Genomic DNA, 11787 nt, shown 5'->3' with positions numbered 1-11787 from the left:
ATGGCAGTTTTTAATACTGCTACTATATTATAGTTTTCTAGCTCCGCTCACATCCCTTCTACCAAATACGCACATTTTTTAAGTTTACTATTTTTGTACTATATAGGGATTTTTCATGGGAGAAAATGGATTGTTTTTATTTGAAACTTAAAAAAAAAATAAACTTGATTTCTTTTCCTTAGTCCCACTATTGGACTTTATTGTGACATCATTTATTCACTCACATAATACACTGCAATACATATGTAGCGTTATGGCAACAATGTATGGACGTTTAAGGACAGCGGAGTGTACCTGTGAATGCTGTCATATGACAGATGGAATTAAATGACAGAGCCCACACAGTTTATGGATTCAGCAAAGAATTCCTACCTGACCTGAGTCAGGCAGCTTCATTTATAGCCCCCTTACATTGGGGTGTCACAACATGATTGGACAATTTATAATTCATCATTTGACTGGTTACTTTAGACATTACATGGCATTCGTTTGATACATTCTGATTTTCTTGACAGAATTCCAAGTTGCGCAGTAGAAATTTCTTATAGTTCTTATCTCATCTTAACATATGTGTCCCTGTACATAGCTAAAAACACGGTCACGTGGTTTATCTAGTACATTCCATGATTATTCTGTGGCATGGGTAGTAATTTAAACATCACATACACACATTTCAGTCCATGATTATTTTGCATTTCATTATTACATTATTATATTGGTTAATAATAAAGGCATCAACACTGCTTGTTGGTTATATCTTGATATTCTCGGTAGAGCTTCTAAGCCAAATGTGGAACCTTCTTGATACTCTTGTGTTATCTTGACATATGTCTCTTGGAACATACAGAAATTACATCTAATATATTCTTACTGTGCCTGTGATGACCTTTCCCCTAGTTATGGTTTATTGCATAGTTTAAATTCAAACGACATATATAATATAAAATGCCTATAATTGAATATCGTCCTTTACATTCCCTCCTCTTGTTTGTATTTAAAGTTAAGTTAGAGAAAAAGGAAAAAAAAAAGAAATAAGCACACACATTATAATATTATGTTGCTATTATTTCAAGCTTTCGTCAAGGATGACTTCTGTAATAACAGGTGTCTCGTTACCAGTTCCTGGTCTCGCAGGGAGTTACAGGGCTACAACCACTGTTTGACATACCAAAGAGCATCTTCCTGGACCTTGGTTACTTGCTTCCTGAAGAAAACAGCAACTTACATGATTTATTCTTTTTACACTATGTATACGTATATGTTCAAATTCAAAGGTTCCACACATTATATTTTAACTCCTAAAGTTTAAATTTCTGAGCAACACAACACTTTATTATCTTCTAGGCTATCAAAATAACCAGTACTAGCCCTATTACTGCTACTCTTAATATTTCAATATATGTTTTCTGAAAGATACATATACAATCTTATCAATATAAGTAATTAAGTCATGTGAATGATCAATTTGACAATGTTACATAAATATATTCTCCATCGCTTCCACCGTTTTTGTGATCGCTTCTGCTGTCTTACTATGCTGTACCACGCAACCCTCTCACTCTCCTTCTTGACCCCAAATTAAACTGTTCTACAGGGGCAGGTTGCCTTACCTAACACTGGGAGAAGGGCATGAACGCCCTGGGCTCTCTTCAGGAGTCCACACCCTTTCCCCATACAAGGTAACACCCCATAGGGCATTCCCTCGCCGGAACCTATGGCAACTGTGCTATCCCTGGGTAGGAGAAGGAGCATGCGTGTGTCTCCATGAGACAAGCAGAAGCGGAACACAGTATTGTAAAGAGGTGTTTGAAAACACTTTTCAAAGTACAGTCCATCTTTGTTCAGCTGTCCATAATTCATGTGGAATGCATTTAGTTCAATAGCTCTATAGATCAGGTCACTGACCAGTATGATAGTCATTATGGCGATTTCTCCTTGGAGATAAAACTGGAGGGACAACAATTCCACAATGTTAGAAGAACACATATAAATATTAGACCTTGTAAACTTTTAATTGTCTGTTTCTCAGTCTCAATGTGTGATTCGTAATTTGTAAGTGTTTTTCACTGTGTTTCATTAATCTGATAATATATTGTGAGGTACTGAGGGGCGTGATAGTGGATGGTCACTACATCGCCCCTAGGTTCTGCTATTATGCCTAGTAGGGCTGGAGGAAGTGCATGTCCCGCTGTTTGCGACATGAAAAAGCCAGGAGTGCAATGTAATCTCCAGCAAGTACTTGCTGGAGGTCTTTTCTTTTAAAAGATCTGGGCCGGGTTTTTTTGGAATGGATGTCAGGTTGGTAGTGGGGCCATCCATTCCACTTCCTCCACTCCAGGTTATGGGCGAGGTCAATCAGCACAGGTGCTGAGGCTGAGCCAGGCGAGGTGTAGATATAAATAGCAGTGTGCATGGACACAGGGGGGGGGGGGGGGATAAGATGGCTGCTGGACCTTGGCAGCCTGTGATACCTGCTAGAGCTGGAAACCCTGCTGTGTGGTGCACCTGTGGAGCGTGACCTGGTCAGGCAGAGGCTGCCTATTGTTATTGCTGGACTGTTATTTTTTGTGCCTGAAGCTAAGGCTGCATTTGTGTTAACCATTTTGGACTGAAATAAACGCAGGTCACACCTGCTTTTGGACTTTATCCACTGGTTTCCGCCTTTGACTGCCGCCCACCCGCTCTATACCGAGCTGTCCTCCCACAATATATATTTCTCCACAGATGCTCATTATTGGTCATTAAGTTAGACTGAGTATACATACATCTCTCAAAACCTACATTCTATAGTTTTAACACTCTAATCTTTAAGCAAGTTAAGCTGAGTATTTAAGCTAAAATTCAAATATTCTTAATTCATTATATCATAGTCCAAACATTAAACACTGAGGAAAATAGATGGATGGCATCCCCTGGGCCCATAGATGTACTACCCGAGCCTCATCTGAAGTGGTTGTTGTCATCAGTACTTGGTAAGGACCCTCATAGTGTGGTCCCAGAGATTTCCTTACATGTTTCCAATCTCCTGGCTCCAGAAAATGTGTTGCATACATGGAGTCAGGATATGGAAGGGAAGCAAACACTTGTTAATGTATCAAATATGAATGTTTCTACAGGGCCTGGACATACCCGGGGAGGGTATCATGCTGCCTCCGCCACTCCTGTCACCTGACTGCATTACCCTCATGTCACAAGAAACTGAGGGGATTAAATATGTAAAAGATGAACCGATGGCTAACCCAGATTTCGAGTTTTGTTTTGTAGATGGCTCAGGATACCAGGAACATGGCAGGTACAGCAATATGCAGTGGTCACACAGAAACAGGTAACAAAAGCAGAACCATTTCCACCTCATCTGTCAACACAGGAGGCGGAAGTGAAGGCACTGATAGAAGCATGTAGAGCGGCAGAGGGTAAGGCAGCAAACATATACACAGATTCCAGAGTTGCTTTTGAAACAGCATACAACTAATGCGGAAGCTCTTATGTTGCCTACATAGCTAGGGATAATAAAGGAGGACTGTATAGAAGCAAAATTAAATGCACGTGTGGGGGCAGCTGCGGTAAGACCAAGGGAGAGGGTTAGGTCAACGTCCATCCTGTAACCCTGGCCCTTCCAGTGAATTTGCTCAAGCAGCTGGACGAATGCAGGGGCAAGCCAGACGGACACCAGCCTGTGAGAAGAGACCACTGATTATGTCTCTCTCATGCCCCCTACTCGATGATGGCCTACTGTGCACATGCAAAAAAACACACCAGTCAAAGACTGATATGTGAAACCTTGTGTCTCAACATTGGATTGCCCCTGGATTTAGCATGGTTGCAGCCAGGTTACCCAGGTGCATATGACCTGTGATTTACATAACATAGGGAGAGTAGTGAAGACACCACAGAGGCACACACCTAGGCCGCTCTACCCACCTCTAAAGGTTGCAAATTGAATATATATATTATGCCATATCTGTGTTGACAGCTTATCTGTATACATTAAGGCCTGTCCGATCAGGTATCGTTTTGCCACTACAGAGGCAGCAGCCAAGAAATTGTTGAACGAGGTAATTTGTCTGTATGGGCTTCCAGAGACAATAGAAGTGCAACTGCTTTTCACACTCCTTACTACCCTTCCTTGGCTTTATTTCCAGTAAAGTACACGCCCAATAGGAAGACAGGATTGTCTTCCTTTGTGATCCCCTTTGGATCAGCTTCCAATACAGGGCTGTGCTATCAGCAGGAGTGGCGGTGGCAGCATGATACCCTCCCCGGGTAAGTCCAGGCCCTGTAGAAACATTTATATTTGATGCATAAATTGTGTGGGCTCTGTCATTTAATTCCTCTCTCATATGACGTCATGGGTCATATGACATCATTCACAGGTACACTCCGCTATCCTTAAACGGCCATACATTTTTGCCGTAACAGTAACAAAGTTTAACTTTACTCTTAACACATTATAATAACTTTAGGTGCCACAATTTTTTGGTGCTACAATACAGTATCAGTTTTCTACCAAACCTTTCTCCCTTAACCCAATTATTTTAATAATTTTTTGTTGAGTGGCAATTTGCAATGGGATCATCAACAGAAATAGCAACACAAACTCTGTTAATAAATCCAGTACTGGCTATTTAACCCCTTAATTGCCATGGTCAAGAGCATTAACAAATTTAATAAATGTAGAAAAAAAAAATCAAAAATATTAATAACCAACAAAAAGCAATTAAAATATAACTTTTATTATTACCCAATAAGAACTGACAAATATAGAGTTACAAAACTAAGTATGCTCACAACAACATATAGAACAGGCACTAATATTACCTGAGTGATTACAAAACAGAAGTCAAAATCTGCATGATACACTACCAATATAAACTGGATCTGCATAAAGGCTCATTCGCACGTAACGATTATCGCTCAAAATTCGTGTAAACGACCGAAAATGAGTAATAAACAGTACATATAAACGCGGGCATTGTGCAGTTTTCGTTTGACCGATGATTTTAAGGTGAAGGTAAAATCCATTGTTCAGCTAGTCAGATAAAGTATCTCTCAATAGACCACATGCTGTTTTCTCCACGGGAGATGGTAGATAAAATTGTAATCTGCTGGCAGCCACGAAAAGAACGATGCAGCTGTGTGCACACCTTGGCGTGTGATTAATCACATGCTGGGCTCTGCAGGCAGCTCCTGAAGGCCCTTTTACATGCAAATAAAGATGGTAAAATGTTAATGGCCATTAACACTTTATGCAAATAGATTGCAAAATCTTTCAATCTTTTGGATATTTGAAAGATTATCTGTGTGTGTAAATGGGCCTTAAGTCCCCTAAAAAAGGCAATATTCATAGCTAGATAAACGCAGTAGTATTCAGAGCAATACACTTCCCAGAGCTAAGGCAATAAAACAATAGGAGGCACTATGAAACTTTCAACTGTAAGCACTTATCTGCTCAAGCTCTCAAAAATCTCCTTTAGGCCAGGCTGTGTTAGTATCAGAGAACTTGAGGGCAATGTGTGGACAGAACACACAACTATGCAGGCAATTCTGTATAATGGACTTTGGTGTGTGTCTCTTTAAATGCGAGCATAGGTGTTTCTTGAGTGTGCTGGTTGAGTCTGATTGACAGGTCAGCAAACGAATCTTTGTTATTCTTCAGCAGACTATGATATTGATAGGATAGGCACTCTATTTTCCTGTGTCAGGGATTAATAGGTAACAATACAAAATACTCTACACTGCAATACTAAAGTATTTCAGTAGATGGTACAAAGCATCTGATGATTACATGTTTAAATTCCCATATTCAGACTAACAAAAATATGATAAATATTAAAAGCTGAAAACAAACCTTTCCTAATTTTTCCTATAAAAATGTAAATTGTAAAAAGTAATTGATCTCATCTTGTCTGTAAAAGTCCAAACTATTAAAACATCACACTATTTATTTTGCACAGTGAATACTGTAAAGAAAAAATGTACAGTACCACAAATGTGTTTTTGGGTAACATGTCTTGGTAAAACAAAATGAATAAAAAATGATCAAAAAGTTGATGTGTACCAAAATGATTCCAGTAAAACCTACAGCTCAGGGCAGCGTCACATGAGCATATGCACAAATACACTCACAGCAGCTCAGCATATTTGCGCATGAACAAGGTTTGAAGAGGACCATAATCAGCATGTCGCTTATGTGTCTGAATATATTACTGTAATTTTTTCATCCGCGAGACCGGTTCACACATACACGTGACACACCCTTTCCGTGGAACTGAATGGCTATTAAAGCCTAATGAGGTCCAGCTGTCTTCTTGAGAATGCTATGCCTCTTGAGAAGTTCCCTGCAAAGCATAAAGGCAGACGCTTTGCGCTCGGAAACAGAGGCGGGGGAAGACAGTATGTCGCTGGATAGTCAGAGCACCCTCCTGTGTATATTTCAGCGCGTTGAGGAGGAGGAGCATGAGGAGGATGAGGAGGAGGGGGAAGAGACAGCTTGGCCCACTGCTGAGGGTACCCATGCTGCTTGCCTGTCATCCTTTCAGCGTGTATGGCCTGAGGAGGAGGATCCTGAAAGTGATCTTCCTAGTGAGGACAGCCATGTGTTGCATACAGGTACCCTGGCACACATGGCTGACTTCATGTTAGGATGCCTTTCTCGTGACCCTTGCGTTACACGCATTCTGGCCACTACGGATTACTGGGTGTACACACTGCTCGACCCACGGTATAAGGAGAACCTTCCCAGTCTCATACCCGAAGAGGAAAGGGGTTCGAGAGTGATGCTATACCACAGGACCCTGGCGGACAAACTGATGGTAAAATTCCCATCCGACAGCACTAGTGGCCGAAGGCGCAGTTCCGAGGGAACGCGGAGATCAGGCAGCATGTACAGCACAGGCAGGCGAACACTCTCTAAGGCCTTTGACAGCTTTCTGGCTCCCCAGCAAGACTGTGTCACCGCTCCCCTGTCAAGGCTGAGTTGGCGGGAGCACGGTAAAAGGATGGTGAGGGAGTACATAGCCAATCGCACGACCGTCCTCCGTGATGCCTCTGCCCCCTACAACTACTGGCTGTCGAAGCTGGACACGTGGCCTGAACTCGTGCTGTATGCCCTGGAGGTGCTTGCTTGTCCTGCGGCTAGCGTCTTGTCAGAGAGGGTGTTTAGTGCGGCTGGGGGAATCATCACAGATAAGCCTACCCACCTGTCAACCGACAGTGCCGACAGGCTTACACTCATCAAGATGAGCAAAGCCTGGATTTCCCCAGACTTCTCTTCTCCACCAGCGGACAGCAGCGATACCTAAACAATACGTAGGCTGCACCCGCGGATGGAAGCATTGTTCTCTATCACCATCAAAAACGTGGACCTTTTAGCTTCATGAATCTGCGTATAATATTCATCCTCCTCCTCCTGCTCCTCCTCCTGAAACCTCATGGGATTTATTTATGTACCGCCTGTGGCTTCCTGGGACCCTCCCATGCTGTTGGTCCACACGGACTTCACAATAGGGAGTTGTACCTGCATGTGTCCACTTCTAAAGAACCCCAGTCTGTCTGGGGCATGCAGTGTGGGCCGAAGCGCTGTGGACACTGGGTCGTGCGGGGGGGGGGGGGGGGGGGGTTTGGGCAGCATGTAACCCAGGAGAAGTGGCAGCGGAGTGTCATGCAGGCAGTGATTGTGCTTTGTTGGAGGTAGTGTGGTGCTTAGCTAAGGTATGCATTGCTAATGAGGGCTTTTCAGAAGTAAAAGTTGTTGGGAGGGGGGGGGGGCCCACTCTTGCCGGTATTGTGGCTTAATAGTGGGGCCTGGGAACTTGAGATGCAGCCCAACATGTAGCCCCTCGCCTGCCCTATCCGTTGCTGTGTCGTTCCCATCACTTTCTTGAATTGCCCAGATTTTCACAAATGGAAACCTTAGCGAGCATCGGCGATATACAAAAATGCTCGGGTCGCCCATTGACTTCAATGGGGTTCGTTACTCGAAACGAACCCTCGAGCATCGCGAAAATTTCGTCCCGAGTAACGAGCACCCGAGCATTTTGGTGCTCGCTCATCTCTAGAAACTACCCTAAAGCTAGTGTTTTATACATTGGTCTTAAGTAAAAGGTGATGGAATAAGATGTGCCAAATGCAACAAGAGTTGCAAGCCTCAGTTTCTCACAAAAAATTATAGTAAGTTGATAGGCTGCAGACAGCCCTGCTCCCTTCCTCAAAATCACTCCTTCTTTTTTTAACAAAAGTATTAAGGGTCATGAAAAATGCAGTAGGACTTGTGCTAATAATTGCAGCCTTTCAACTCCAGAATTCTGGCTGGTTTAATGAATTCAATCCTAAATTTTGGAAAATGTATTTTTGGCATTGCTGTATTCAAAGACTCATAACAAAAAGATGCTAAAAAAGCCAGTTTATTCTCTACATACAATTTTGTTTTGCACTTAACTCTGAGGGTTCACTCACATGTACTATGTTCATTAAAAAACACAGCACGTTCTATTTTTATGCACTTTACGCACCGATATAGGCTATGGGCAAATCACTGTACAGCAATGGGGACCTATACATAAATATGTTCACAGAGAGACCGCAAAAGCGAGCTGATATACAATTAACGAAAATTCAAAGAAATTAGTATCTTAATACCCCACATCAGTCCTGGAGCTCTTTAAGCAACTCATGCAGGATAAATGGGTATTGGAAATAGAGGTTAGGGATAATGATATGTGAAAAATAACTATCCTAGAAAATCTTTTAACCATCCTGCACATTTCTACACCACTCTTTTAACTGGTGCTGACATGAAGGGCACATTTCATGTTATCAGTATTTTCATTCTGGCATAGTCACGGCGCTGTTGAGGCTTATATCAAAAGTATCAAGCATATTATTATTGGCAAAACATAACAGCAACACATGAAATTCTTTTTCTTATGGCTGTGTGAAAATTCCGGTTTCGGAGAGTATAAACAAGAGGATTAACTAATGGAATCACCACCGCATAGAATATAGACACAACCTTATCTACATTTAACGTGCATTTTCTGGAGGGTCTTATATACATAAACATAATTGTGCCATAGAAGGTCAAGACAACAACTAGGTGAGATACGCAAGATGAAAAAGCCTTGCTTCTACCTAACTGAAAAGGCAGACAATAAATTGCCCTTATAATCTGTACATAGGAAATACCGGTTAGAAGCAAGGAATAAAGTATGATAATCCAAGCAAATGCATAGTAGATGACATCTGTAGACAAAGTTTGATTGCAGGAGATATGTAACAGTGGCATGAGGTCACAAAAAAAGTGGTTAATGATTTTTTGACCACAAAATAAGAGTCTTGAGCTTGGAATGGTCACTAAGAGACTGCTTATAAATCCACAAATCCATGACCACAAGATCATCACCTGGCATCGGTTGATTGTCATAAGACTGCTATACCGTAGTGGGTGCAATATAGCCAAGTACCTGTCATATGCCATTACAGAAAGGAAAAACAGCTCAGTGAACCCTAATGCATAGAAAAAGTAGACCTGGGCAATGCAGCTATTATAAGAAATTGTGTTGTTGTCAGTCAAAAAGTCCATCAGCATTTTGGGCACGGTAGCAGTGATATACCAGATCTCAAGAAAAGAGAAGTGGGCTAAAAATATATACATAGGGGTTTTCTTAAGGGTACAATCCAAAGTCACGATCCCAACAATGAGCATATTTGCAGCGATGGTCAAGAGATAGAAGGCTAAGAATATTCCAAAGAAAAATAACTGTGCTTGTCTACTGCTGGGAAACCCCAAGAGTATGAACATTCCTGCTGTACTTTGATTTCTGGATATCATCTCTCATGCTGGATTCTACCTTAGGAGAGAGCACAATATATAAGGAGATCTGCACAGGCAACTAGCAAAGAAATTACAGTAATTTCTACTAAATATGCTGGTTATGGAGGTGGAGATTTTAAGTATTCCAATATTTATATGCTATGTGTTTATTTAAGTGTTTTACATTGTGGATTGTTGAGAATCTGTAAACATCAATTCTTTTGATTGTAACATGTGGGATAGTTAAAAAGGACCTATCACCAAGATTACATTATCAGTTGTATTACAAAAAATCAATAGTCCGCCCAAAAATAAATAGCTGCCTAAATCTAACTAATTAAACAAATTTAAAAAATGTTACATATTGTAGGTCACACACACTTTTCGAAAATGACCTCTTTTACCACAAAGTTGAGTCCAAACTCTTTTAGAAAACACTTGTTATGTCAAGTACCTCAAGGGATCTATAGTGTAAAGCCAAGAGATCTTGTTAATGATCACAAGATCTTGCGGCTCTGAGTAAAAGAGCACTGTCTATAGTGTTTATATGCGGTAGCAGTTATGAATGCATATGTAATAAATATCATTAACTGATATACAAATGCTATAAATAGTGCTCTTTTAGTCAGAGCCATAAGATTTCATGACAACTTATGAGATCTCATGGATTTACACTGTATGCTATTAGTTATAGATCACAGAAGGGGAAATATAGAAAATTTAAAACAATCACAGAAAATGGCCATTACTTACTGAGTAAGGAGTGCATATAGATGCATCCTCCTCTCACCATGCAGGTAGCTGACTACCAAATGAGGGAGCGAATTACACCTGTGTGTGGGAGTATACGCCAAGCAGCCACCCCCCTCTATATCAAGAGGCAGTGTGAGTGGCTGTCTCATCGGTGTCCTGCACAGGTGTAATTAGCTCCCTCATTTGGTAGTCAGCTATCTGCATGGTGAGAGGATGCATCAATATGCCCCCCTTACTCAATACGTAATGGCCGTTTTCTGTGATTGTATGCTATTAGTTGGCTTACGGGAAGGTACTGAGAATGATGCAAGCTCCTTACCAGGAAGTTTGGACATGACTACTGCAGTGAGTTTTTATTAAATAAGTAGTTATATTTAGATAATTATTTATTGTTCTGATCATAGAAAGGAACTACCTGATGAAAGACCTATAATTGAGAAATGTCATATTTATGGATTACCTCTAAGATACATTATATCTTTAATAAAACTTTCTGTATATATTTTTACATAATTTTTTAAATATATGTCAGCAAAATACATTTGACAGCAAATTCCTGTTACTTGATTTATACAACATGTAATTTATCACATAAAACCTCTGTTCACATTAGAGTCCCTGGTTTCTGTTTTTAATGGAGCAATAGCAGCTTCAATAGATCCATTTCCAAACAGATCTCTGTGAATCCTGACAAATGTCACTGACATATTTGGTTTGTGAGTTGATAATAGCAGCTTAGTTTATGCTATTCTTGCCGTTAAAGAAGGATTCTGGGATTTTTTATTCCTCCTTTTGTAAGCAACATTAGGTAATATATAATGAAAGGAATTTTCTTACCAATTATTTCTTGCAGTAATACTACATCTGGTTCCAGCCACCAGTCTGACAACTGGAATCCCATAGCCTGTTGTGTGACCCGGATTTAAATGCAAGGCTATCTCCCCATGTGGTTTAAATATAGAAAGATAGATTAAAAAAAACAAAAAAAAAACCTGGATTGTTTCTTTAAGTCCTTAACACAATATGTCATTCAATGTCTTGTGATAAGGCAACATGCCATACATGTACGTTATGAAGAGTACATGGACACAGAAGGTATACCCATGTAACCAACAGTAGGAGATCAGTAGTTATTGAAAGTCTTTTTCCTGCTACAACAGCTAAAATCAGAGAAATGTCCTATCCTGGTTATTTAATGCTTTAGAAGCTAGAGTTAATAGTGA

The 11787-nt window shown here is 40.7% G+C and overlaps 1 protein-coding gene across 1 annotated transcript; it reads right to left on the bottom strand.

Moving 5' to 3' along the window:
- Window positions 1-8881: 8881 nt before the first annotated feature.
- Window positions 8882-9829, bottom strand: LOC136628866 (olfactory receptor 6F1-like). The gene has a single exon (XM_066604959.1). It carries the CDS (start codon window positions 9827-9829, stop codon window positions 8882-8884), a length of 948 nt encoding a protein of 315 aa, XP_066461056.1.
- Window positions 9830-11787: the final 1958 nt, after the last annotated feature.

Source organism: Eleutherodactylus coqui, chromosome 5 (genome assembly GCF_035609145.1).
Source record: "Eleutherodactylus coqui strain aEleCoq1 chromosome 5, aEleCoq1.hap1, whole genome shotgun sequence".
Taxonomy (NCBI): Eukaryota; Metazoa; Chordata; class Amphibia; order Anura; family Eleutherodactylidae; genus Eleutherodactylus; species Eleutherodactylus coqui.
Note: the sequence above shows the minus strand (reverse complement) of the source record. Positions and strands in the feature narration are given on the sequence as shown.

Bases quoted from the DNA above. Each gene is read 5' to 3' on its own strand.
- LOC136628866 (XM_066604959.1), bottom strand. From the start codon at position 9,829: ATGATATCCAGAAATCAAAGTACAGCAGGAATGTTCATACTCTTGGGG.